This window comes from Nannobrachium achirus, assembly GCF_963921795.1.
Source record: "Nannobrachium achirus genome assembly, chromosome: 24".
Taxonomy (NCBI): domain Eukaryota; kingdom Metazoa; phylum Chordata; class Actinopteri; order Myctophiformes; family Myctophidae; genus Nannobrachium; species Nannobrachium achirus.
The window spans coordinates 31,189,862-31,217,375 of NC_137831.1; the positions used below are offsets into that span (position 1 = coordinate 31,189,862).

General features: G+C 41.3%; 1 protein-coding gene across 2 annotated transcripts; it reads right to left on the reverse strand.

Annotated features, from left to right (window-relative positions):
• Positions 1-327: 327 nt before the first annotated feature.
• LOC308280044 (uncharacterized protein) lies at positions 328-23,240 on the reverse strand. Of its 2 annotated transcripts, XM_080720301.1 has the most exons (20): positions 23,157-23,240; positions 19,473-19,563; positions 18,076-18,198; positions 17,298-17,402; positions 15,914-16,168; positions 15,167-15,238; positions 14,643-14,753; positions 14,125-14,235; positions 10,680-10,758; positions 10,167-10,395; positions 6,995-8,831; positions 6,727-6,894; positions 6,113-6,274; positions 5,766-5,939; positions 5,228-5,401; positions 4,796-4,969; positions 4,196-4,369; positions 3,201-3,368; positions 2,633-2,679; positions 328-1,146 (listed from the first exon to the last, which is right to left on the reverse strand). In XM_080720301.1, the coding sequence occupies exons 2-20, from the start codon at positions 19,547-19,549 to the stop codon at positions 608-610; spliced, it is 4,779 nt and encodes a 1,592-aa protein (XP_080576427.1). In that variant the 5' UTR covers positions 19,550-19,563; positions 23,157-23,240; the 3' UTR covers positions 328-607. The 2 variants fall into 2 exon arrangements, with proteins under 2 accessions (XP_080576427.1, XP_080576428.1); XM_080720302.1 differs by lacking the exon at positions 18,076-18,198.
• Between the last annotated feature and the right edge of the window lie 4,274 nt (positions 23,241-27,514).

Here is a 27,514-nt window from a genome sequence, read left to right on the forward strand (position 1 = left end):
CCTAAACATGATGTCACAAACACCATTTAACCGCAGTGTACATGTTCACGTGTGTGTGCGCGTGTGTGTGTGTGCGCACAAACCTGTACAGCAAGCAAGGGTCTTCAACAGGGGGTCCGGGACCCCTAGGGGGTCCTCGCAGTTACCACAGCGGGTCCTCCAAATATTTTGTGTGATAGAAGCTTTTTTTTCTCCTTTTTTATATTAACCACTTGAACCCTAGCGTCCATATTCTGAGAACTTAAGCCAAAAATAGCAGATCTACAAGCTCACAACACCTCGCAGGAAAGAGGTTTGGGTTGGAGGAGAAAAAGAGCAGACTAAGTACAGAGTGAAAGGTCAAGTTTATTAAGTATTGACGGTTCAAGTGGTTAAATATCTGAAAACACAGATTGACATGAATCCAAAATACAGTGATGATTGTGCCGTCAAGCGATGAAACTATATGGTATCTATGGGTTGAGGGGGGTCCCTGCTTCATCTTTCTCTTGACTAAGGGATCCTTGGCCTGAAAACGTTGAAGACCCCTGCTGTACAGAGTGACCTGTCCTTTCAGTAGCAGTGTGAGTGTTCCACCAAGACTCAGGATGCCATTGTGCATTACCCCTTATAACTGACACAGAGTCACAGAGGAGACCGAACCAAACCAGAACCCAGGGTAGAGGGGTTCAGTGAAAGTGGACTGGTAGGTGTACCGGTGCGTCAGCATGTCAGAAGAGACACTGTAGAAGGACAGTGTGCCAGCAGGCCAGTCCAGATACACTCCTATTCTGTTGGAGACAGAGGAGGGAGGAACGGGGAGGACAGTGCTCTTCCCGTTGTGATGGACAGTGTAACTCTTGCCGTGGATACCATCAAATACCAGACTCCACGACTTGTCGTTGTTTCCAAACAGACTGGCGGGACCCAGATCTCTCCTGGCGATTGCTCGGTACGTCACTGCGATCGAAACGAGTCCACTGCACTCTACCTCCCAGTAACAGCGTCCAGTCAGACCCTCTCTACACATCACTTGTTCCTTATCAAACCTGTCCGGGTGAACGGGATACGACTGCTTTTCTTTCACCCGCGTCACCTTTCTGTTCTTCTCAGACAGAGAGAGCCTTCTGTTTACAGTGTTTTGGTCCAGCGTGAGCTCACAGGCATCTGATGGAGAGGACAAAGCAGAACCAGTTTACAATCAAATAATAATAATAATTTACTATTTAATATAAATGAATCATCTTCATGACATGAAAACTGAAAATACTGTAGCCGCAACAGTTACAGGAGAGCAAAATAACTACCATGTCATTTCTTTCATTAAATTACATTAAAATACTCATATACTTGTCTATCATTCATCTAAACTTCAGAACAGACTTTACCATGCAAATCTGAAAATTACGCCATATTATCTTTTGAAAATAGCAGATCTACAAGTTCACAGCGTTGTGATTGTAATTCGGCTATTTTCAAATAGCTGAAGTACAGGGCTAAAGTTATTAATGCATGTTTTGTAATAATAATTCCAAACTACAAAGTAACTAAAGTTAGAAACTAAAGTTTTCAAATAATTGTAGTAATTGAAGTAGTTTCAAGTAATTGAAGTAAAAGTATTGAAAATTGGAAATGTACAGTACCTCAAAACTGAACCATGAAGCACAGTACTTGAGTAAATGTAATTAGTTACGTTCCACCACTGCATTATGAATAGATGATAAGTACTGTATATCACTCATTAACTCAGCACATTTACTGATAGATTGCAGTCATGTTCAATCACTCACTGATAGAGTCAGAGATCCGGTGCTTGACTGTTACCTGCACCCCCTGTGCTTTATTCTCGCACTCTTTCCTGTTATGACACACCTTATCTGATCTGATGGAATCTTATCAGCTAATCAGCTGTATGTGTGCTGCTTTGATTAAACTAGATCGGGGCCTACTTGGGAACAATTCAAGTTGGGAACACTGAAAAATAGGGAATACACGCCCCGTCCTGTTATGCAATACCCATTATACCCGTTAGTCATAGTACCTTTGTAACCGTCTGTATGCCTGTGTCCCTTTTATGTCCATATATGGAGATCCCTATATATGTCTGTCCTTGTCCATTTCATGGCCATTTATGGAGATTTGTATATGGGCATACATGGGCATGCCCATATATGGGCATTTGGGGGGGGGGGGGGATAAGCAGTTGTGGAAAGTCCATGTGCAGTGGTAAAGGTCTTCGCACACTGCTGTTTTTTCGGACGAATATCGGAGTGAATTTTGGAGCACGTAAATAAATCATCCAAACGTTATGTCAATCATGTTTAACTTTGCACACTGCCAACCGATTAGTATTTTTATTTTTATTTATTTTTTCGGACCAGGGTCGATGTTTTCCGATTTTCACAGATGTCGCCACTGGGTCCCTTACTCTCTCTCTCTTCTCTCTCTCTCCTTGGGCTGAAAAACATTTATTTTTGCGGATATGGATTTCCAAAACGCAACGAAAAAGCGCAGCAGTGTGCAACCACCTTAAGAGTCTGTGGAGAATGTGTGGAGAATGTCTGAAGAGTGCAAATTAAGTGACTGACTGTGCACTGACCAACTAATCAAATGGCAGGTGTGGGCAATCCAAATTAATTGAATACACACTTACACTTCCTCAAACCTGATATCAGCCTCACCAAGCCACCATGGTTGACACTGGGGAGGGACGAGAAACAAAGTCAGTCCTGTCTCTTTACTTGATAAAAGTATAGAAACAATGATTTATAATAATATTTACAACAATTAACATTAAAACACTACTACACTGCATCACAGTATGATTTCCCTACACAAGTGGTTCTCAAACAATTTCATGTCAAGGACCGTGGATCCCCATCTGAACAGATGTTGTATAGGGACCCCAAGAGGAAAATATTCATGGGTTGCATTTGTAGTCCTACACCAGCCATTTTGAGGACCAACACAGGTGTTTTGATTAACATCAGACAAATTGAACACCTGTGTTGGTCCTCAATATGGCCGGTTTAGGACTACAAATGCAACCCATGAATATATAAAAAAGAAAAAATATATATTATTTCAAAATACTATACTATTTTAGCCAAAAGACACCCCCCTGGAACCCCCTGGGGGTCTCCGGACACCACTTTGAAAACCACTGCCCTACACACCATAAAACATTGATTGGCATTGTGTAGCAACGAGTCTGTGCATACTTGCAAGTCTTCAGTTTCAGATCCTTCAGTCCAGCAGAAAACATCTTCACAATTGTTTCATTGTATTGATTGTAGCTCAGGTCCAGATTTCTTAAATGGGAGGGGTTGGAGCTCAGAGCTGAGACCAGATATGTATAGCCTTCTTCTGAGATGAGACAGCCTGATAAACTACAGACACCGCACGCACACGCACGCACGCACGCACACACACACACACACACACACACACACACACACACACACACACACACACACACACACACACACACACACACACACACACACACACACACACACACACACACACGTTTCAAATCACACAGATTAACAGATATAAATCGACATCAACAGTATGGAGGATCTCTCTTTCTTTCTTTCTTTCTTTCTTTCTTTCTTTCTTTCTTTCTTTCTTTCTTTCTTTCTTTCTTTCTATATAATTATAATAATAATGCTTATTGTTAAATACTATAGACTTATGACGAGTTCAAGAGCAAATTTTCTCTCATTCACAGTACAGGAATAGAATGACAAAATCAGTCCTTGCTTTCTTATCTTTTTCAGTGGCGCTAACGACTCCTACGTCTGGCTTTGTGTGTACGTATGAGTGTCCGTATGAGAGTCTGTATGAATGTCTATATGGGGTGTGACGTTGGTGTAGTGGTTAGTGCATATGCCCTTCATGCGGAAGGTTGAGTGGTTCAAACCCTGCGCAAACTGACACATGACTCACATATAACCTTGCAAAGAACCATGAAATACCAAAAAATTAAAGTTTGTTTGCTTTGCTTGTCTAACACAGAGAACTCACATGGCCACTCCAATCTGTGTTGACTATTACAATTAGGACAAAATGGCTGAATTATTCCCAAAATACGTTTCTCATGAAACATAATGGCAGTGTTTCCCTAAATGCACTTATAGAGTGAAGACGGACAACTCCAGCGATTGTCTGCCTTTGCAATGATCGTCTGTTGAACTGTATCAAGAATACTGACCTGAGTGTCACCAGTTTACAGTGTGAACTCCCCAGTCCACCACACAAAATCGGCATGCCTGAATCCTGCAGATCGTTGTTACTGAGATCTAGTTCTCTCAAACTATTGCCGTTGGAGGTGAGAACCGTCGACAATTCCTTACAGCAACCCTCTGACAGGCTACAGCCACTCAGTCTGAAGAAACATTAGTGATTAAAGCAATGTTAATACATTTTGTTCTGTAAAAGAATGATGATGTAATGATCATTTAAATGTTATTTATTCCTTGTCTTTAATAATCATTTTACGATTAACTTGGTGGTAATAGCAGGTGCACACACTGTCAAGAACATCACGTGAACACAGCTACCTCTTGACTTAATTTACTCTCAATAACATTCTGCACACAAGTTACCTGACAAAACGATCCTGACCCACATGATGGCCAAGCATTATTTCTTTTTTCTTTTACTTTTTTTGTCCATGGTTTATCTCTCTGCTTCAATTGTCTTTGACTCTTTGAGCTGTGCTCCCTAACCCCAGCTCCCTACCCCCCGATCCCATACAAGTACAGCAATTGTCAGCCTTTCCAATGATCATCTGTTGAACAGCAATGCTCACCTGAGAGTCTGAAGCGTACAATGTGGACTCCCCAGTCCACCAAAGAGCAATTTAACTCCTGAATCCTGCAAATCGTTGTTACTGAGGTCTAGTTCTCTCAAACGTGAGGAGTTGGAGCTGATAACTGCAGTTAACTCCTTACAGCATCTCTCTGAAAGCTTACAGCCACTCAGCCTGAAGAGACATTAGTGATAATCAATGGATGGGGGAAAAGGGTTTCAAAAGTCACATCCAAAGCCAAGTTCAAAATTACATAAATGATCAAAGCTGAATTAGAAATATTTGCACTTCATCTTTGGCTATTCTTTACGATAGCTAGGCCTATTCCTAGACACAAAAAAAGAATATAGCATAACAAGTTATTTGTTGAACATACTGTATGAGTGTGGCAAATAAATCTCTTGGATTTCCAATAGTTTTAGTAATACTGACCTGAGTGTCTCAAGTCCACATTGAGGATTCACCAGTCCATCAAAGAGCAGAGTAACACCCGATTCCTGCAAATCATTGTTGCTCAGGTTCAATTCTCTCAGACTAGAGGAGTTGGAGCTGAGGACGGATGACAACTCCTTACAGCATTTGCCGGAGAGGCTACAGCCACTCAGCCTGAAGAAAGGCAAAATCAAAGTTTAAATATACATTTCTTTCTTGTAAAAGAAAGATCACATAACATTTTTGAATAAATCCAATTATCAGTGGGCTCACTGGAAGCCGTCTCACTATTTTATCATCACTTATTAGGAAGTGAGCTCACTCACTACTACACAAATAGTTCCACACTGTAGATTGGATTATTGAGCAAACATGTGTTTATACATTTGATATTATTTACAAAAGGCATTGTCTGCCATCACCCAATAAACAAAATAATACAAATAGTTATCAGATTTTAGTTATCAGATTTTACTCAGGATAAGTCTGGATATGAATAGTCATCTGTTCAACAGCTTCAGGAATCAGAAATATTGACCTGAGTGTCTTCAGTCTACAGGGTGGACTCCCCAGTCCACCACACAGCAGCTGCACTCCGGAATCCAGCAAATCATTGTTGCTGAGGTCCAGTTCTGTCAGACTAGAGGAGCTGGAGCAGAGAATCGATGAAAGCTCCTTACAGCATCTCTCTGAAAGCTTACAGCCACTGAGCCTGGAGAAACAGAGATAAAATCATTTTTCTGTAAAAGATCGATTCACATTAAATATATATCAACATTAAAATATCTTAAGCAACTGACTCAAAGAAAGTGCAAAGAAATCAAAGTATAGCCTAAGTCAGGGTAAATACATGTTCATCTGTTGGACACCTTCAGGAATACTGACCTGAGAGTCCGTAGTTTACCCCATTGTCCCGCAGAGAGCAGGTTCACTGAATCCTGCAGATCATTGTTACTCAGGTCCAATTCTACCAGACTAGAGGAAACGGAGCTGAGAACTGATGATAACTCCTTACACCATTTCGGTGAGAGCTTGCAGCCACTCAGCCTAAAGAAACATGCCAAAAACATTTGCATGTTACAAACATGGCAATGAAGAATAAAAAGCCATTCAAATATACTACTGTATATAAATAGTGTACTATGGGGCTTTTAAGCCGTGACATCATTTTGTAGGCAGAGGAGAATCTGCCCCCAGAGCATTTTCTGTCCCTCGCTATTTTCAACAGATCCGAGACAAAAATAACGACTAAAGTATAATTCTAACACTTTCCTTTCAACAACAAAGAGAAGAAAAATGTGTAAATAGTAAAAATAGGAAAAAGATTCACGGAAACTGGGGGCAGAAATTCTCCTCTGCCTACAAAATGATGTCATACTTAACAGCCCCATAGTTATTGACTGTATTTGACTGTAAACAAACAACTCAATCCATCTGGGGACCTCTACATCTATTTAAGTCAGGATATGGATGGTCATCTCAGTTTCATGAATACCTACCTGAGTGTCTTCAGTCTACAGTGTGGACTCCTGAGTCCAGAGAGCAACTCGACTGAATCCAGCAGATCATTGTTACTCAGGTCTAACTCTTGCAGTCTAGAGGAGTTGGAGCTGAGAATAGATGATATTGCCTTAAAGCTTCTCGTTGAGAGGTTACAGCCACTCAGCCTGAAGAAACATTAGCGATAAAATACATTTAGTATATTTTCTAACCTGTAAAAAAGAGATGACTTAATTAATGAATGTATCCAGTTATCATTTCACCTACAGAGCTGTATTGGAGGCTTCAACTACTGGAAGCATCTTCAGGAGAGCCTCTTCTGAAGCAGAGTATTTCTTAAGATCAAATACGTCCAGCTCCTTTTCTGATGTCAGCAACATGAAGACGAGAGCTGACCACTGAGCAGGAGAAAGCTTGCCGGTGGAAAGACTTCCCAACCTCAGGTACTGTTGGATCTCCTTCTCTAGAGAGTGATCATTCAGCTCATTCAGGCAATGGAACAGATTGATGCTTCTCTCTATAGTGGGGTTGTCTCTGATTTTGTTCTTGATGTACTCAACTGTTTCCTGATTGGTCTGTGACTTACTTCTCATTAGTTCCCGAAGTTTTCCTAAGAGACTATGATTGGTCTGTGACCTACTTTCGGTACGTTCCAGTAGTCTTTGTAGGAATGTCTGATTGGTCTCCAAGGAGAGGCCGAGCAGGAAACGGAGGAACACGTTCAGGTGTCCATTTGGGCTCTGTAAGGCCTTGTCTACAGCACTCTTGAAGAGGAGATTTATGTCAGGGATTTTTGACTTGGGCCTCTTGGGTGCCTGTGGATCTGAGAGAAGGTTGACACCAGTGTCAACGAACTGGAGGTAGACATAAAGAGCAGACAGAAACTCCTGAATGCTCAGATGTACAAAGAAGAACACCTTGTCCTCCAACCCACGCTCCTCTTTAAAGATCTGTGTCAACACTCCGGAGTACACTGATGCATCTCTGATATCAATGCCACACTCTGTCAGATCTGCTTCACTGAAGATCCGGTTGCCTTTTTCCAGCTGTTCAAAAGCCAGTCTTCCCAGATTGCGAATGGCCTGACTGTTGTCTGGATTCCTGTCAGAAGGTGTCTGAGCTCTGTCATGATACTTGACATTCTTCTGTTCAGACTGAACCACCATGAAGTGGATGAACATTTCAGTCTGGTTCTTTGGCAGTACTCCTTTCTCTGCTGTTCTCCACATATTCTCCAGAACTGCAGCAGTGATGCAACAGAAGAGTGGAAACTGACACATGGTCTGGAGGCTTCGTGATGTTTTGATGTGTGCGATGATTGTTCTGGCCTTCTTTTCATCCATGCAACTCTTCATGAAGTACTCCTCCATTTGCGTTTCCGTGAAACCTTTCACCTCTGTCACCCTGTCAACATACTTAGAGGGTATCCGATTGGCCGCTGAAGGTCGTGTAGTTATCCAGATGCAAGCGTTGGGGAGGAGGTTTCCCTGGATGAGGTTTGTAAAAAGAACATCGACTGAGGTTGGCTTATTGACATCAGTCCAGACTTCGTTCTGGAAGTTTAGAGGAAGCTTACATTCATCTAACCCATCAAAGGTGAAAGCAACTCGGGCCCCCTTTAAAGTGTAGATTCCTGCTGCCTTGGTTTCACCAAAAAAGTGATGAAGAAGTTGCACCAAGCTGAAATTCTTCTCCTTAATCAAATTCAGCTCTCGGAAAGTGAACGGAAACAGGAAGTGCTCATTCTGTTTGGCGTTGTCTTCTTTGTCTTCTGCCCAGTCAGAAGCGTACTTCTGAGTTAAGGCTGTTTTACCAATGCCAGCATCTCCCGTCATCATCACTGTTCTGATTCTGCCTTGTCCAGGTAAAGGTTTAAAGATGCCTCCTAATTTGATTGTTGTTTCTGTCCTGGATGGTTTCCTGACCAGACCAGTATCCTGGCTGGACGCTGTTTCAATCTGTTTGACTTCATGCTCATTGTTGGCCTCTCTACTCCTGACCTCGGTGATGTGGGGCTCTGTGAAGAGCTGAAGCGTTGAGTTGTACCGAAACTTCTTCCTCAGATTAGACTTGAGTTGTTGCTGACACACAGGAGCAAGAGTTTCTAAATGAACAGAGGACACAAATGGAGCGTTACATTTTAGTTTTAGTCATAGTCTTTTGAATAAAATTTCATTACGTTTTAGTCATCTGAAAAGTTGTAGTTTTAGTCTAGTCTTAGTTTTACTTAAATATCAAGACTTTAGTCAAAAATGTATTTTGGCAGGCCTTGATTAGCCTGGCTTAGCCAGACTATATACTAATGCAGCTAACTGCAGTATAATAGTCTGGAGCCTATCCCATTCAGAAACAATTCTATGATGGGAGGTTACAAAAACGAGAGGTGGAGGGGAGCTGGGGAGGGGGGAGTCACTGTCACTGTTTACAGTACACAAACATCAGCTAAACACAGCAGGTGACAAAGACAGAAACCTCAGGAATGTAGCCTCCTCAGGAATGCAGCCCCATTTGTAGCAGTAAGCCCCATTTGTAGCAGTAAATAGTGTTGTTGTCTGTTCTGTTGCTGCATGGAGAATGAGATATGCTCAAACGAGTCATGCTGCGAGAGAGACAAAGTCTGCCTTACTTTGTAACTAGCCAATCAGGGGCTACTCACGATTCTGGAGCCACAGATTTGAAGAGCTAGCACTCGAAACTAGACCATCCCCACCTTGTTTTAACATGGGTGGATTGTTTAGCTGTTCTAGGCTAGGCCTTGATAGTGTAATCAAGGCCTAGATTACACTAATGGCTGATGTTACACTTGGTTGCATGCTGAAAATAGCCGATCTACAAGCTCACAACACGTTGCAGTGACACATTTGAAAGTAGGTCACAGACCTAGAGTCTCTTAGGACACCCGATTGCAACCAAGCATAAAATGACCTGTCTTTTAGTTCTACTGATTTCACGCTAGAAGTTATAACTTAATAATAATGCAGCAATCCAGATATAAGACCGGCACTTCATGTATAAGTGGATACATATACCGTAAGTGTTCAAATCACACGCTATATATAACTTCTTCCACTTAAATTAGATAACATACATGTGCCTTTGGCCTCATGGAAATCAAGTAATGAAAATCTTTTGTACCCACACGAGGATAATAAGTGCGTGGCCACCACAGGTGTTGTGTCTTAAAAAGTATTCACGTAACTGACCATGGGGTGGTCAGTCCCCATACATAGGGTAGAAAGACAAGCTTGACAAGCTTGACATGAGAGCACCTATGCAGTATGCAATAGCAATCACATTCATGGTTCATGTTAAAGCTATGAATAAAGATTGCTCTCAATCATGTTATAGCTGTGAATATACTTTTCTTTACGGCTCTCCGTCACAATACAGCTTTGAATAAATGTTTACTGCTCTCCTTCAAGTTAAAGTAGTTTCTTACTGCTCTCCAGATTGTCAGCCAGGCCCTCCTGCTTCAGACTCCTCAGGAAGTGCTGTGTGATCTTCAGAACTCCCTCTCTGAATTGCCTCCTCTGCTCCTCCCCCTCACCATCAGCCACCTCCTGCTCATCCCCCAAACTCTCTAAGCATTCTGGGAAATCTGTTGTAAGAACACTTTGGATCCTCTCCAGGTCGTTCTTCAAAAACTCGCCAAGATTCTCCTCAAGCAGCTGAAATGCAAAATAATCAAAAGTTAAATTTCGACAATCCCAAAAGGAAATGAATCCACTGTGTTTTCCAAGGTTTTTCCCATTGGGTGACATAACTTTGACGGAAGTTTTCCAGGGCTTTTCCCATGGGGACATTACTACACTACACCACTGGGGGGCCACTTCATGTGGGTCTATCATCATCAGCAGCAGCAGCAACGCTCACTTCACACTAGTGTGATTTTAAATTAATTTATACTCTGTGGTATGAAATGTAGAAAAGGTGTTGTTTTAAGTTGGCTCACCTTGAATATGGAGGCCAGGTCTGTTTGTTGCTCCTGAGCAGACTGATCAATGAGATCCTGGGAGCTTTCTTGTTGGTCTCTATGGAGAAACATCACACGCAAGCAGGCACCCACACACACACACAAAAACACACAGTTATGTCATGATGGTTGGTGGTAGAAACAAAAGCTGAACACGGCTGTACACTCTTTGACTCAACACATTTTCACTCGCAAACTCATGACATTCTGACATTTATCAGGAGCTCTGTTCGATGGCTAGGAGGCGCCAGCGCCTGACGGGTAGTGAAGTGCTTGCTTCCCCGAGCCCCCACGATGTTGATCCAATTGACCGACTCGTGGCAAAAGCCCCTCACTTCCCCTCTTCCTGCCGGGATGAGAGGGAAAGGCTTCACGGACAGGCACGACAGAGCATTTTCAGGACTCAACAGAATGGCCTATATGGTCCTGGCCTCCACCATCAGAGTGCCGAACACCACCGCTCTACTGGAGGGCTCAACCACCGAGCTGTTGGGGACACCCCGACTCTCTAACAAATGGCAGAGCTTCGCAGGCTCAATAACGAGACACTGTTACAGACTAAGGTGGCGCTCCAAACCTCAGGACGTGCAATGACCACTCACTGGAAACAAAGGAGAAAGGAAGGGGTGGTGCTGTGGACGTGCCAAATAACCCATCTCACAAACCTAGGCTTCGGGATCGATCAACTACGACAAGAGTGTGTTGATACCCGTGCAGATAGCAGAGTTCATAGGCGTTGCCCTGGACTCGATCTCGCTCACAGCCTGGTTGTCACGGGACAGGCTGCAGTCGTTCCTGTCCTGCCTGGCACGTTTTCAGCTTGACATTTGGTTCCATTCAAAACATGCATGAACTGCTAATGACTAATGCGATTAGGCAGGTTACGGATGAGACCTTTTCAGCTATGGATGGTATCGCTGGCGGTTCCCAGCCATTGTCGGCACAAACAAATACAGGTGACAAGACAAGGGCTTGTCCATGAGGCACACACATGAGTGACCCAGAGCTCTTCTGTACGCTTTACCCCATTATGCCTGAAACCCCCCACAGGGGCACTGGGTGTGGGAAATCATGCCTCTCCTGTACGACAGCCCCTGGCACCTCCCATGTTGAAGACACCTGATATAATCTGTTCCAAAATTCAGCTGTTTTGAGGAGTGTAAAATGCACCTTGCGACAAGACCCCTATACGCAGTTAACTGCCCTGAACCATGGTGGCATGGTATGACTATACCATCCTAAAAAATTAGGAAACAGCATTTCTAATGAGATTTTATTGTGGTGCAAAAGAACTGTAACAAAACAGCATATTCATCTCTCTTGATGGACCAAGTTGAAACACATAATGGACACAATGGATGGATCTGTGTTCTCCTCTTGGGGTCCTCTCTTGATACTGTATGAGAACACAAACCTTAGTTAATGCTTAGGTAATGATCACGTAGGCTAATGATAAAATAATTAACTCACTTCTTTTCTGAAGACGATCTTGCCCACCGCTTTGCCTTGACTCTCTTCAACAACTGTCTGCCGCAAGCGCAGAAATCCAACGAAAGGCTAGGGGGGACACATGCAAAATTCTCTGTTTTTCCCCACCTTTTCCTTCAGATACAGGCATCTTTTTTACGTTTATAAAGGTGCCGTCGTCATTATTTACTTTTTATCACTGCTGCAATAACCACAGCAAAGCACTCAAGAGTCAAGACAGACATGAATGGCAATAATAACTTGTATATTTAACCAAGAGCAAAGCCACACAAAACTACAACTTTCTTCTACAGTATGTGCAGTAGTAGCATGAGTGCTCTAAACCAGCCACCAGCATAGCCCAAACCACCAGTAAGACTCCCTAATCGGGAGATAAGCAACCATAATGTCCCATACACAAACTTTAGAAGGCAATCGTAGTCAATCAGGAGGGAATATGGGAAATGGGACAGATCCATGTTGATGACATGACTTTAGAGATACTGTGTACCGCTTTGCGTGATTTTAGGCCAAAATCTGTAGGAGCAGTGTCCAAAAATGTGTTTTGCAAAAATTGATCTGATGGTTGTGCTAGAAGAGGGCCATGTGAGAAATCAGGGCTGGAGGTTGTGATTTGCCATCCAAGAGGTGTTTGTGCAAAGTTTGGCATCGATAGGGCCAACGGTGGCAGAGATAAAAGTAGGGGCAAAAGTGTGACGTAACAGACGCAGACAGCCAGGGGAGCTTTTCAAAGTAACTTGCGACCTGACGGTCGCAATAACAGGCACGTTACAGTCACAACCCGTCATATTTTCTTATACAACACAAAAGCATGCAAAAAATATCAGGATTCAACAGACTGCCGCATATCCCAAACAGCACACATGCAGCATCCCCAGCAGGCCAGCACACAGCATCCCGCACAGAAGGAAAGGCTAAAGGAAAGGCTAAATAAACGTAGTAGCTTACCATGTGCAGATGCACACACATACAGAGAGTGGGAGAGGAGAGAGGCATACTCAGTTCACTGCAAGACCACATTTGATTTAACAGCAAAATGACATAATTTATATATCAACATTTATATCGTCGCTGTCAGGTGGAAACCTCATGTCAAAAACTGTTACTTTTCAGGGTTCAAATTAGAAGGTCGCCGATCTACGAGTTTGTAGAGCTTGTTACTTGTGTGTGCCGCTGTAGTATGACAATTTAAGGCATTCGTTTACAGGAGGGGGGAGCATAAAAAGTATGGAGATGACATTTCAGCGACGATATTATAAATGTGACAACGAATTGTCCACACACTTATGACATGTGCACGCATGTCATAAGTGTGTGGACACACACACAGGCACGCGCTAAAGCAGGGGTCATCATTATATACGTACACAGAAAATGTGTCCGTGACAAAGACTTGGTCTTGTCCATAGTACATTTTGTATTTTCTTTTTTACACACCATTACAATGTTATGTTAAGATCCAATTACTGCATGTGAAGTCTCCACTACGTTATTCATAATAGCCTATGTATGACACTGATTTACTACAACATGCAACAAGGAGTCTAACTATGCTAGTGGTTCTCAAATGTTTTATTTGAAGGGACCCCCTTAACGACCCTTAAGTGTACCAATGGAGTGTACGGGTACATTGGTTCTATTTGTACACTCTCAGAGTTATAGACCTGTTATGATCATTCAGGGTCATTATGTGATTATCACTTATGTGTTTTTGGTAATATTATATATATATATATATATATATATATATATATATATATATATATATATATATATATATATATATATATTATATACTGTATATATTGACACAAATTTCCACCACAAGCCAGGATGGCGGTGACCCCTGCCCAAAAGTTGTGGCTCATTTTCAATATATTTGCCATTCGAATAGTTTCTTGTTAGTTTTTAGCTCTTTTCTCTTCCAACTCCTGACCTTTCCTCAGTAGCCTGTGGTTCATTTTGGAGCTCAGGAGGATCACACATGGACTGGTCACTCTCCATGGAACCACTGGCTTCAGGGGACTCTGACTTCTCCTGATGGACACTGACAGCAAGATGAAAAATGTAAACACTTTCTATGAAGCCTAGAGCACTAGTTCCCAAACACTGGGGTTGCGGCTCACAAGTAAATGTGCCTTTTCTTATTATTATTTGGAAACAAATCGATATTTCAAAAGATCTTTTATCACAATAATTCGTAAAAACATAAAAAGAAATGTGATAACAATGTCTTAAATGAATTAAAATAAGATATAAATACATTAAAAAAAAAGTAAGTAGTGAAAATAGCAGATCTACCAGCTCAGAACGTGTCACAAGGTGACATGTTGTGAGCTTGTAGATCGGCTATTTTCACTAGTTTGTGGCAAAAGTTGTGGCTCATTTTCAATTTATTTCCCATTCAGATAGTTTCTTGTTAGTTTCTAGCTCTTTTCTCTTCCAACTCCTTACCTTTCCTCAGTAGCCTGTGGTTTGTTTTGGAGCTCAGTAGGATCACACATGGACTGGTCACTCTCCATGGAGACACTGGCTTCAGGGGACTCTGACTTCTCCTGATGGACACTGACAGAAAGATGAAAAATTTAAATTACTAACTCTTTCTATGAAGCCTAGAGCACTAGTTCCCAAACACTGGGGTTGCGGCTCACAAGTAAATGTGCCTTTTCTTATTATTATTTGGAAACAAATCGATATTTCAAGAGATCTTTTATCACAATAATTCGTAAAAACATAAAAAGAAATGTGATAACAATGTCTTAAATGAATTAAAATAAGATATAAATACATTAAAAAAAAGTAAGTCGTGAAAATAGCAGATCTACTAGCTCAGAACGTGTCACAAGGCGACATGTTGTGAGCTTGTAGATCGGCTATTTTCACTAGTTTGTGGCAAAAGTTGTGGCTCATTTTCAATATATTTCCCATTCAGATAGTTTCTTGTTAGTTTCTAGCTCTTTTCTCTTCCAACTCCTTACCTTTCCTCAGTAGCCTGTGGTTCGTTTTGGAGCTCAGTAGGATCAGGGGACTCTGACTTCTCCTGATGGACACTGACAGAAAGATGAAAAATTTAAATTACTAACTCTTTCTATGAAGCCTAGAGCACTAGTTCCCAAACACTGGGGTTGCGGCTCACAAGTAAATGTGCCTTTTCTTATTATTTGGAAACAAATCGATATTTCAAAAGATCTTTTATCACAATAATTCGTAAAAACATAAAAAGAAATGTGATAACAATGTCTTAAATGAATTAAAATAAGATATAAATACATTTAAAAAAAAATCTAACCTCGGTTCGAAGTGAAGCGGTGATGTGTTCTAGAGCTATGAAATCTGTGTTCTAGATCTATACATTCTATCTTCTAATCTAGATCTATACTTTCTATGTGCTTTAGTTCTATATTTTCATGAATTCTGAATGAATGAATGATTTTGTCTGGAGGGCCAAATTGTCATGTGAAGCTTGACCAATCCTCAATTCTGCATGCACGGGACAGACATGGGACAGACAAAGCCACACCTTGGAAGCGGCTTTCACCGCTTCAAAAAGTAAGTAGTGAAAATAGCTCTTCCAGCTCAGAACGTGTCACAAGGCGACATGTTGTGAGCTTGTAGATCGGCTATTTTCACTAGTTTGTGGCAAAGGTTGTGGCTCATTTTCAATATATTTCCCATTCAGATAGTTTCTTGTTAGTTTCTAGCTCTTTTCTCTTCCAACTCCTGACCTTTCCTCAGTAGCCTGTGGTTCGTTTTGGAGCTCAGTAGGATCACACATGGACTGGTCACTCTCCATGGAACCACTGGCTTCAGGGGACTCTGGGTTCTCACAACCTGCCTTGTCACTCTTCATGGAGACACAGGGTACAGGGGACTCTGGTTTCTCACAACTGGCCTCGTCCCTCTTCATGGAGACACAGGGTACAGGGGACTCTGGCTTCTTCTGAAGGACACTGCAAAATGCATTCGCCCTCCCTCGGAAACTGACAGCAAGATGAAAATTTTAAATTAGTAACGCTTTCTAAGCCTTGAGCACCGGTTCGGGACCCATCTGTGGGTCGCGGCTCGCAAGTAAATGTGCCTTTTTTTATTTCTTATTATTATTTGGAAACAAATCTATATTTCAAAAGAGTTTAAATGTATTTACATTATTTTATCACAATTATTCGTAAAAACATAAAAGGAAATTTAAATTAAACAATGCTTTAAAAAAAGTGAAAATAGCAGATCTACCAGCTCATAACGCATTGCAAGGCGACGTGTTGTGAGCTTGCTATTTTCACTAGGCGGGGTCACAACGAAAAAGGTTTGGTAGAGGCCCTAACCTGGGCACCACCCTTATGACTTTGAAAAACGATAGTAATAAATGCCTAAAACGTTAAGCTACCGTAGGTGTAAAGTGATGCACACGATAGGGCCCCATCATCTAACTATTAATTTAAGGAACGTCTGTCCGGTGTCTGTCCACATGCTGACATCACTGATACTAAACAGTGTCGCCACCATGGTAACAGCCGCGTGCTGAAAGAATGCCCAAATAATATCTGTCTACCATGATGAAACAAGTGACCAAATTTGGAGATGACTGACATCACTACAGTGCCCAGATTTGGAGATGACATCACAGCCTGGCCTGGACATGGAACACCATATATGGGCATAAAAGAGAGACAGAGACAGAGATAATGGAACTTCCATATAATATGTGCATGAAAGGGACACGTAAATTCATGCCCTACCGGCCTACTTGATCATAATAGTGTCAATTAAAAGATCAAAACTAGCAGATCCGCAAGCCCGAAATGCTGCACAAAACGATGCGTTTTTGAGCATACAGATCTGCTACTTTTGCTTTTTATTTTTATATATCCTGAAAATCCACAGTTTTGGACAAATGAGGTTTCCACCCGACAGAGATGATCAGCAGTTTGCATGATCTTTAGTTAATGCTTAATAAAATGCATAATAAAAAATTACCAGTTGTTCTTTAGAGTATTTTAGAGAACAACTGTCTCTGTAGAGGAACGCGCACATGCACACAGACACTCGCCCACTACAGTCTGAGAAGAACAGCTAAATAATCTGTTTCTGTCTGTTTTTCGACATTCTTACCTCTGATCAGTAAAGTGGCGTTCATCATCTTTGACGTCGTGAGTTGGATCCATGGACTGGTCACTCTTCATCGGGTCACAGCTGGGCACAGGAGACTCTGGACTCCTGGTAGGAAGATGATGAATACTATTTAGTTTATCCTTTACTGAATCATACAATCCATGCGGAAATCCAACGTCAATCCTTTCAAATTAGCACTCTACGCGGAATTAAAGGTCTCATGACATAACATTTTCATTTTTTCATGTTTCCTGACCTCAGTTACACCAAAAAACCTGAACTTTCAACAGTTTTCAGTTAAAACTAGAGCTGGGATGCGATTAAAAAATGTAATCTAATTAATTACAGGCTCTGTGATTAATGAATCGCAATTAATCACATTTTAATCGCACATCGATATTTGACCTGAGAAGCTTTTTTTTCAAGTAAAACACATTTTGTTGTACGAGTGTGTCAATGAGTGAGTTTTTGAAATCTAAATTTCTCATCCACTGGGCCAAGCAAAGCGCTCTGATCGGCTACTTCTCCCTTTGCGTTTGTTGTCTCTTCTTGGTTGGTGCCAAAGGTTGGTGCATCGCTATGATCGGTATGCCGGAAACTGAAGGTTCTGTGGTGCAAAAACTAAGTGCGATTAAAATGAGTTCATTTTTTTAATCGCGTTAATTTTCTGTAATTAATTAATCGCAATTAATCAGTTAAAGTCCCAGCCTTAGTTAAAACATTTTAATACACGCACAAAAAAACGGCATGTCATAATTGCTTTAATAGATTGACTCACCGACTTGAGCGGCGAGAGACCTTTTCACAGGGGTCGGAGTCACAGGTAGAGCGTGCCGTTTCCTCAAACTGTTTGATTATACTGCTAATCCTTGTCCCCACCCTGCCAGGCAGCATGATACAGCTTTTGTTTTGGGAGGGGACAGAGCAGCAGTGAGACACCAGGGAATTCCAGAGCAATCAAAGCATCTGTCTGCATAATGATATGTCAACAAGTGCAACGCAATAAGGACAGACTAAACACGTTATACGAACATGTAAAGCAGTCGGATTAAGAAGGACAAACATCATCCTATAGCAACAAACTATTTGTGATGAAGCGAAATGGGAAACGCCTGAGATGCCTTAGTTACAGCCAAGGGCTCTGGGCTAAACGAGGACATGTTAAAAAAAAAATAAGTGAAGGAACTGACATTTCTATTAGTCATGGGTCCTGTCCTGCGTGCCTTATTCTTTATGCCTAAACCTTACTACTATTATCTTATACTTTTTGGAAATCTTAGAATATATATTTTTTAAAGTTAACATTTGTAACTCAAATATTTGCTTCTGGGGGGTCCCTGATACATATTTCGAGATGAGGTCGGCGTTTTTCAAAAAACCTTAGAAGGATTTAGAAGATATTTATAGAATCGGTCGAAATACTCAACATTTTCTCAACAAAAATGGTAGATATACAAGCTCTCAGCTGTGAGCTTGTAAATCTGCTATTTTTCAATAGCTAAATTTAAAATAATTCCAATTCTTAATAGATTAAAAAGGTTATTTACAGGGGCTCCCTGTGCCAAAACAGTTTGAGAGCCACTCCACTGCTAATTTCAGAAAGACATGAGGTGGTCAAAAAAGTTACCATAGCCACATTTCTAAAATAGCAAAAATAGTTGATCTACAAGCTCTCAACGCTAAATTATAACTCTTATCTAAATCATAACACATGTCGCATGTAGATCGACGGGCATTGATTGCGATCAAATCAGTTTAAATCTGTTAAAACTATTCAGAGTTGAGGACAATGTGCATAAAACAACAGAATTTGAGGTTGAATGTGAGCCTACAAAGCCAAAGTGCAGTAACTACATTTTTGGGCACACCAACTTTGTTTATCCCAATGGTCAAATTAGCCTTTGTGATTTTGGGGGATACACAATTACCTCAAGAAAAGATATACAATCAGTGTATATCACTGATTGTATATCACTTATCACTTATACTGTATATTGATACCTCATTTGGCTGACCAGTTGGACATTTTTTCAGGCCATTTTTCAAGTATTACTGCACTCGGCTTTGTAGATGGCAATTGCCATCCCCTGGTGACACAAAGGACGCCCCTGCTCTAGGGGTCCCGGCCGGACCCCCCTCTTGAAGACCCCTGTTCCAGATATTTTTTGCTTATACCTCTCTGCTTCTGCATGGCTCTCATGTTCTCCACACAGAGTGGTTCCAGAGGCAGGGTCCCCCTCCTCTCTCTCCATAGTTGAGCAGAGACCTTTAACACAAACACATCCAGCATGCTGTCAGTTGGACATATTCATGTACATTAAGAGGTTAAGGGCCAATTCATACTCCACTTTTAGAGACGAATTTATTTCGGTTCGGCTCTGTCTAAACTACAATGATGTCATGTCAATATGATGTCATTCAGAGGTTCTGCCGAGATTTCGTGACTCCCCTGCAATAATGAATTATTACATAGAATGGAAAAATCACACCCAGTGTGAAGTGAGCGTTGCTATTTACAAGTTAATTTCATTAAGCATCATGTGAAGCTTGACCAATGTGACCCTGGACGCACAACAAACTTTGAGCGCTTTGTGCCAAGATGTAGGCCCGATGTAGGCCACACTTCAGAGCCAGGACAAAGCCAGATGTTTGAGCTTAGCTCCTTCCAGGAGCACTGCTAGTTTTTCAGCTCAAGGGCCCCTTAGCTGAGAGAGAGATGAAGCAGGCACCCAACATGTTGTATAAAACTGTGTTTCATATTAAACTTTCTAAAAAATGTCATACAGATTCATAGACGTCTTTGACAGCACTGTCTGCAGTACTGTATGCTGGATTCATGGTAATGTGTATTTTCAGACATTAACATTAACGATTAATTTGTAAACTTGACCTTTCACTCTACTTGGTCTGCTCTTTATCCCCCCACTACACAAAAACCTCTGCCGAAAACAGAAAGGCATTTTTGCAATTTTTGGCTAAAGTTCTCCTCAGTAATGCTAGTGCTCAAGTGGTTAATGTAAAAAATAAATCACACCTAGTTTGAAGTGAGTGGTGCCTTTTATGAGTAAATTTCATTACGTGTCCCGCAAAGCCTGGCCAATGTCAAGCTCTGTGGGACGTACATGCGGACATATGTACACACAAAGCCAGATGTACAGTAGGAGCGTTTAGCACCGCACAAAAGAATACTAATTGTAGCCTATCGCACAAAGATCTGGCACCCTCCCCTGCAGTAACTCTGAGGACCCTCAAGGAGTCCAGGACCCCCTTGTTGAAGACCCCTGGTTTACATCCAGTTTGAATTAAGTGGACAACATACAATGGAGCAGGGGTCAAAGCCATTTTGGCTTGTGGTGGATTTTTTTTTTTTTTTTTTTCACAGACACAATGAAATAGAATAATATTACCAGAAACACATAAAGAGAGCCTTGAATGACCATAACAGGTCTGTAACACTGAATGTGCAAATGGAACCAAATGGAGTACTGGTGGACTCCTAATATGCCATAGTGTCATAGTAAATATGTGTCATACATACAAGAAAACCTGGGGACTGACATTCAGTAATCGGGTCTTATGATGAAAATAATTAAATTATGATGGTGTGTAATAAAACACAATCTAGAAATTGCCACGGACGAAACCAAGTCTAGCCACGGAAACATATGTTTGTATATTCAATGGAGTCAAACCTAGCCTGTGCCCACCCAGTCCAAACTGAATCAGTTTACGTAAAACTCCACAGCAGGGAAGTCAGAGAGCAGATGTAGTTTTACAACGAGTCCAGTAGATGGTGCACGATATACACAATTACTGACAAAGTTACAGGTACCAGACAGAACCAAGAGTGTAGTTCAAGACCAGTGGAGCCAGCTCCATTCTCGACAGAACAGAGTTGTAGGTCTTTTGTACAACAATTGACCAATAGAACACTGAACACCAAATATATTTGCCAAAAAATAGCTATTTTCAATGAATGTTTGTCACACAGAATAAGACACTAGGTTTCAAAGGTGTGAATGTTTCATTCCTGAGGAGCAGTGATGGAAGAAGAACTCACATGTTTTACTTAAGTACAAGTATCAATACTGCAATGTTGAAATACGAGTAAAAGTCCAGTATTCAAAATATGAATACTGCCAATACAAAATATACTGTAGTACTGGCATGACAATATACTTAAAGTATACCAAAGGTAAAAGTAGGCTACTCATTGTGCAGAATGTCTCATTTCACAAGCAAATGTATTTTTAATAAAATGTAGTAACTCTGAAGACCCCCTAGGGGTATCATTGTTGAAGACCCCTGCTCTACACCAAAATAGGTCTATTATTACTCATCCAACAGCCCTATTTTTTTAATTCATAGGGCTGGTTAGAGCCTCTATGAATCATGCAAGCCGACATCAAGCCGACGTAAAATTGCACATCAATTTACAGCCAACACAACCAACTGACTGGCGCCTTCTAGGAACGTGGAGCAACACAAGCCACTCTGAGCCTCCGCATAATGCCGGAGATGAGCCGCATAGGCCAGTGTTTCTCAACCACTGTGCGGCGGACCTTTGGTGTGCCCTTTGAAATGCTTTGGTGTGCCTTTGAAATTTGACAGTGAAGTCACAATTTAGGGACTTTTAAAACCTTTTTAATACCTCAAGAAAGAAAAGAAAAAAAAGACAATTACTGCATCAAAAGTAATCAACAAACTATATAAAAAATAAAACATTGGCCAAATTGTAAAATAATATAAGAAAGAGGAAAACATTTTGAAAATAGCCACACATACTGTATATCTATGTGTGCCCTGGGATCTTTTGGCTATGAAAAGTGTGCCCTAGCAGAAAAAAAGTTGGGAAATACTGCCAGGGGTGAGATGCCGCGGGCTCGGTTGGGCTGGGCGAGCCCAGACTTATCAAGCTGCACGCACCAGCAGCTTCATTATAAGTCACTCTGAGCCTCTGCATAATGCCAGATGAGCTGTATACAGAGGTGTGACATACATAGTCCATTGGGCCATACGAGATGTCGGTATCGGAAAGGTGGCAAAGGTCATCATGCATTTTTGAAAAGCTCTATATCTGTAGATTATATTTTGGTATGATAACCCTTTCTGAGACACAGCTACATTGGTGTTAAAAACCCCTAGTTTGACCCCTCATATGCTACTTAAAGCAGATTATTTTTTTGCTTTTTTTTCCCTGTAATGTAAAGTTAATGGGACACCAGCTCTTGCGGCTGATAACACCAATTTAGCTGTGTCTCAGAACGGGTTATCATACCAAAATATAATCTACAGATATAGAGCTTTTCAAAAATGCATGATAACCTTTGCCACCTTTCCAATACCGACATCTCGTAGCTATGGCCCATGGACTAACAGTATAGGCACTGAACAGTGAACACAGAACACATAGAAATGTTCTGGAGCAGCATGTTGGCCCGTGAATAAATTTTACGACACTGTCTGTAGACATCTCTGTGTTTTAATTCCTTGCATATTATGAAATGATCTCACTATAAATTGAACGGATGTACACAACCATAAGAATAAAATAGCCTCTACGTGTGGGTTCTACATTTTTAAAACACTGCAACAATCTGCTTGCAAATATATCATTTGTGCTGCTTTACACATGGTGAACATGAAATGCACCATTCCTACATACTTCTTCACCACGATCCTATGGTAGCCCATTAAACTATAATACTAGCCTATTCAAACTGTTAATCACATATTACCATTATGTATCAAATGTGGATACTAAATCAGTATCATTGTATACAATTTATAATTTGATTATATATGATGCAATGGCACATAAACATCTCCTAAAACATAATATAGGATATATAACCTTACCTGGTCAATTCACATCCAGATCAAGTCAAAGCTGATCCTTCATCTGCAGAGCATTGGAGACACTGAAAAAGAAAGCAACGTTTCTTCGCCTTCATCAGTGAGTGTGCGTGACTTTATGAGGGAGGAGTGGTCACACCACATTCATATTTCTCTTCCAAACATCTGTGCAACGGCAGTCTGCTGCTCTGAAATGAAAGAAAGTGTCAGATTACATTTGCTTGTTGTTACACTTACACTCATGTGTAAATGGTGTACGTTGCTATAGTAATGATGAGCTATTTCCATTAGCCTATACTGGCCAGTGTGAAAACCTCATTATTAGTACTTAATGCCTAATGGATGAGCAACATTTCATTGACGTTTCATGGTGTCATTTGATTCCATGCAGACTTTTAATACAAACCAAAACTTTTTCCAGTTTTCCACCCCTGGGAAAACACATGGCATACACACTTCCATACACGTTACACATGGAGCTATAGTGGTTTCACTGGTTTGGCCTGGAGGTGGTAGAGGAACAGCCAATAAGGATGTCGGGAATTTCCTTTAGTGTTGGGGCCGCTGAGGTTACAGGAGAGAATAAAAACCGTTGGCAATGCTTCATTTATACTTTGTCTAGCGGCTCGTGAGACGGTGTCTAGCGCTGAAACTAACAGATCAACAAGATTGGCTCTTTTTCTGGCGTGTGATACCATGAAATATATACGAAGAAGAGGCCTTAGCCTTCCTGCAGTGTTGGGGGGTCAAATCTGACCAATTTATTCCAATCATCCTCGACTACATCTGGAATATCTTGAATCACAAGATATCGGTGTACAACAGCCTGTAGCAGTCAAATGAGGACACACACACACACACACACACACACACACACACACACACACACACACACACACACACACACACACACACACACACACACACACACACACACACACACACACACACACACACACAGTTGGTATGTGCAATGGTGATTTATGGGTTTATGTTGTGTGGCGTTGTGTAGCAAAGAGCCAGCCACGTGTCTCGACATGAGATCCTCTACTCTGGAGCCAGATGAAATCATTAAAATGTTGACACATTTTTGTGTTTCTAGTCATAATATTTACGTCAGTAAATCAAAAATGTTAATGCGCCAGCTGATTGCTAAGATGTGATTCAGCTGCTATCATGACCTTAGATGGCAGCCTTCTTTAGTTGCCCTGAGAAAGTATTTCTTTCTTCACCCCCTTCTCCCGCTTGTAAACAGTATCTTCCAGGAAGGGGGGGAGGAAGGGAGCCTCCCTTCCCTGACTGTGTAAACTCAAGGGTTTCACTGCTAGAAGCTTTACAGCAGGGGTCTTCAACAGGGGGTTCGGGACCCCCGGGGGGTCCTCAGAGTTACTACAGGGGGCCCAGCAAATCTCTGAGTGATATGATACCTTTTTTTTTTACATGAAGGATTTGAAACCTATAGCATCCCTATTTTGAGGATAATTTAAGCCAAGAATAGCAGATTTACAAGCTCACAACACCACACTGCTAGGCGTTGAGAGCTTATAGATCGGCTATTTTCACTATAAAGGCATTTTGCTGTAGAGGGGAAAAGAGCAGACTACAGAGTATAGGCTACAGTACAGTACAGAGTGAAAGGTATTGACGATTTAAGTGGTTAAATGTCTGAAAATACACATTTACATGAATTCAACATACACAGATGACAGTGCTGTCAAACAAATCTATGAATGAATCTATTAAAAACACAAGACAATTGTAATATGTAGTGGGGTGGGGGTCCCTGGCTGCTTGCATCTCTCTGCAACCTTGGACTGAAAAACATTGAAGACCCCTGCTTTTCAGTAGTGTTGGCCTGGCGAGCATCCAGGGCAATTTTGCTGTGGCTTACAGTAATGTGGCTCAGGAAGAGACATCAAGATTGTAGGCAAGGGCTACAACAGGAAATGAAACGCCTGAGAAGACGTTTTCCTGCCATGTGGATCCGCTAACAGAAGATAATGGTACTATTCCGCCATGGATCCGCCATGTGGATCCCCGTTGTTTTTTTGTCGTGTCCTTCTGTCTCTTCTCCAGACAGAGGAGAGAGGACAGTGTTTGTCACTGCCCCCACCTCCACAAACTGTCTTGGCCTGAGCTAAAGATAGATAACAGAAGATAATGGTACTATTCTGCCATGTGGATCCAAGTGGATGCCTGTTGTTTTGTCGTGTCCTGTCTCTTCTCCAGATAGAGGACGGTGTTTGTCAGAATTGTCACTTTACCCTTCCTGACAGGGGACGGAGACAGAGACGCTCACACTCACAGTCACTGGGCCACCTCAGAGAATAGTAGCAGGGACGTGCTGGGTCCCTGATTCAGCCCGGGATTGCGCGCTATAGAGAGAGATCTCTCTCTATAGCGCTGCTGCTACTCAAAGATTTGCCATTTCAGATCATGACAAGTGACAAGCCAGTGGGCCAATTACATGAGTTATACTTTGTCGTTGTCGGGTGGAAACCTTGTATGTCCAGAAACCGTTTGTTTTGTATTTATCATTTAAAAAATTATTTAAACTAGTGAAAACAGCAGATCTACAAGCACACAACGCCTCGCGGTGCAAGGCGTTGTGTGCTTGTAGATCTGCTGTTTTCACTACTTTTGTGCAACGGCCTTGTATGATGAAGCAGGGCTTTGCTTTGCGAAACTTGGAGATACAAGGTTTCTGCCCGACAGTGACGATTTACTTTGTTGGCCGCCCAGCCCCCAAAATGGAACATAGGCCGACATTTTATTTGTATTTTTTTCCTAATGGCCGGCCTGGAATTAACCGGCCGTTCGGGAGTTGGCCCGCTTTTCCCAATGGCCAGCACGTCCCTGAGAATACATCTAGGGATAGTTTAAAGGGATATTACACTTTCAAAAAACGTTTGGTCATTGTATGGTCTAATCAGGCTTGTATGAACACCCTGAACAGTTTTTAATTTGCTTCATTCAGTATTTAGATATTTGATGTAAATGTTACCAGCTCCAACACGCCCAGGCCCTCTCCACATACACACCCATTGTAACTTCAAACTCCATTTTAACCATGATAGATTCATCAAAAACACCCATTATTTTTTCTGGTGACTCATAATACCCTCCTAATACGTGAGCAGACCGTGTTTTTTCAATAACTTTTTTCTTTTATTTTTAATAATTCTTTGGGAAAATGGAAAACATTAAATACAATAATATTTTATTGAAAATAAATGAAAAAAGTTATTGAAAAAACACGGTCTGCTCACGTATTAGGAGGGTATTATGAGTCACCAGAAAAAATAATGGGTGTTTTTAATGAATCTATCATGGTTAAAATGGAGTTTGAAGTTACAATGGGTGTGTATGTGGAGAGGGCCTGGGCGTGTTGGAGCTGGTAACATTTACATCAAATATCTAAATACTGAATGAAGCAAATTAAAAACTGTTCAGGGTGTTCATACAAGCCTGATTAGACATACAATGACCAAAAGTTTTTTGAAAGTGTAATATCCCTTTAAGTACAAGTATTGGAAATTGGAAATACTCAAGTAAAATAGGCCTACAAATACCTCAAAATCGTACTTAGATACAGTACTTAAGAAATGTACTTAGTTACTTTACACCACTGGTTGTTGGTCTGCGACTCTGCGGTATAGCTACTGATCTGACACGAGTTGTTTTATCATACTGTCCTGTGAAACCACAGCCTCATCTGAACTTGTTCAATAAACAACACACGCCCTGCCACAGCTGCATAATAGAGCTGAGCAATTATGTCAGCCAAGCATGCAAATATTTGGTAGCGTATACACAGCGGAATAGCCTTTGGGCAAACAACCTTTGGCAAACATTTGTGTCACCCAATAAATAAATAACAACATGTACTGACAAGATAGGGTGGATATGATCCAGAACAGACCCCCCAAAAGAGAGATTAGATGTTTGCACGGGACCCAAATTAGCGAAAACAGCAGATCTACAAGCAAATTGGCTTCGTGCCGCTTTGAGAGCTTGTATATTGGCTATTTTTACTACGTCTTAAACTTTTGTTTAATGTTTTGAAATAATAATTCAAAACAAAATGTAGGAAACATAAAAATGTGTCCGCGACCCGCAATTGGGTCCCGAGTCCGACTCGATCCTGACCCACTGTTTGGGAACGAGTGATCTAGAACTTCATATTCAGAATAATGAAAAATACAATGATAAAAACACATCATCATGGGTTAAAGCAGCACTTTGTAACTTCTTCTACCCCGGATTTGAACCTGGTTTCTTGTGTTGCTAAAAGTTTTACGAATGCGCCAAGTTGGCCTGCTTGCTCGATCGATACATTTAATCTTGAGAATCAGGTCAAA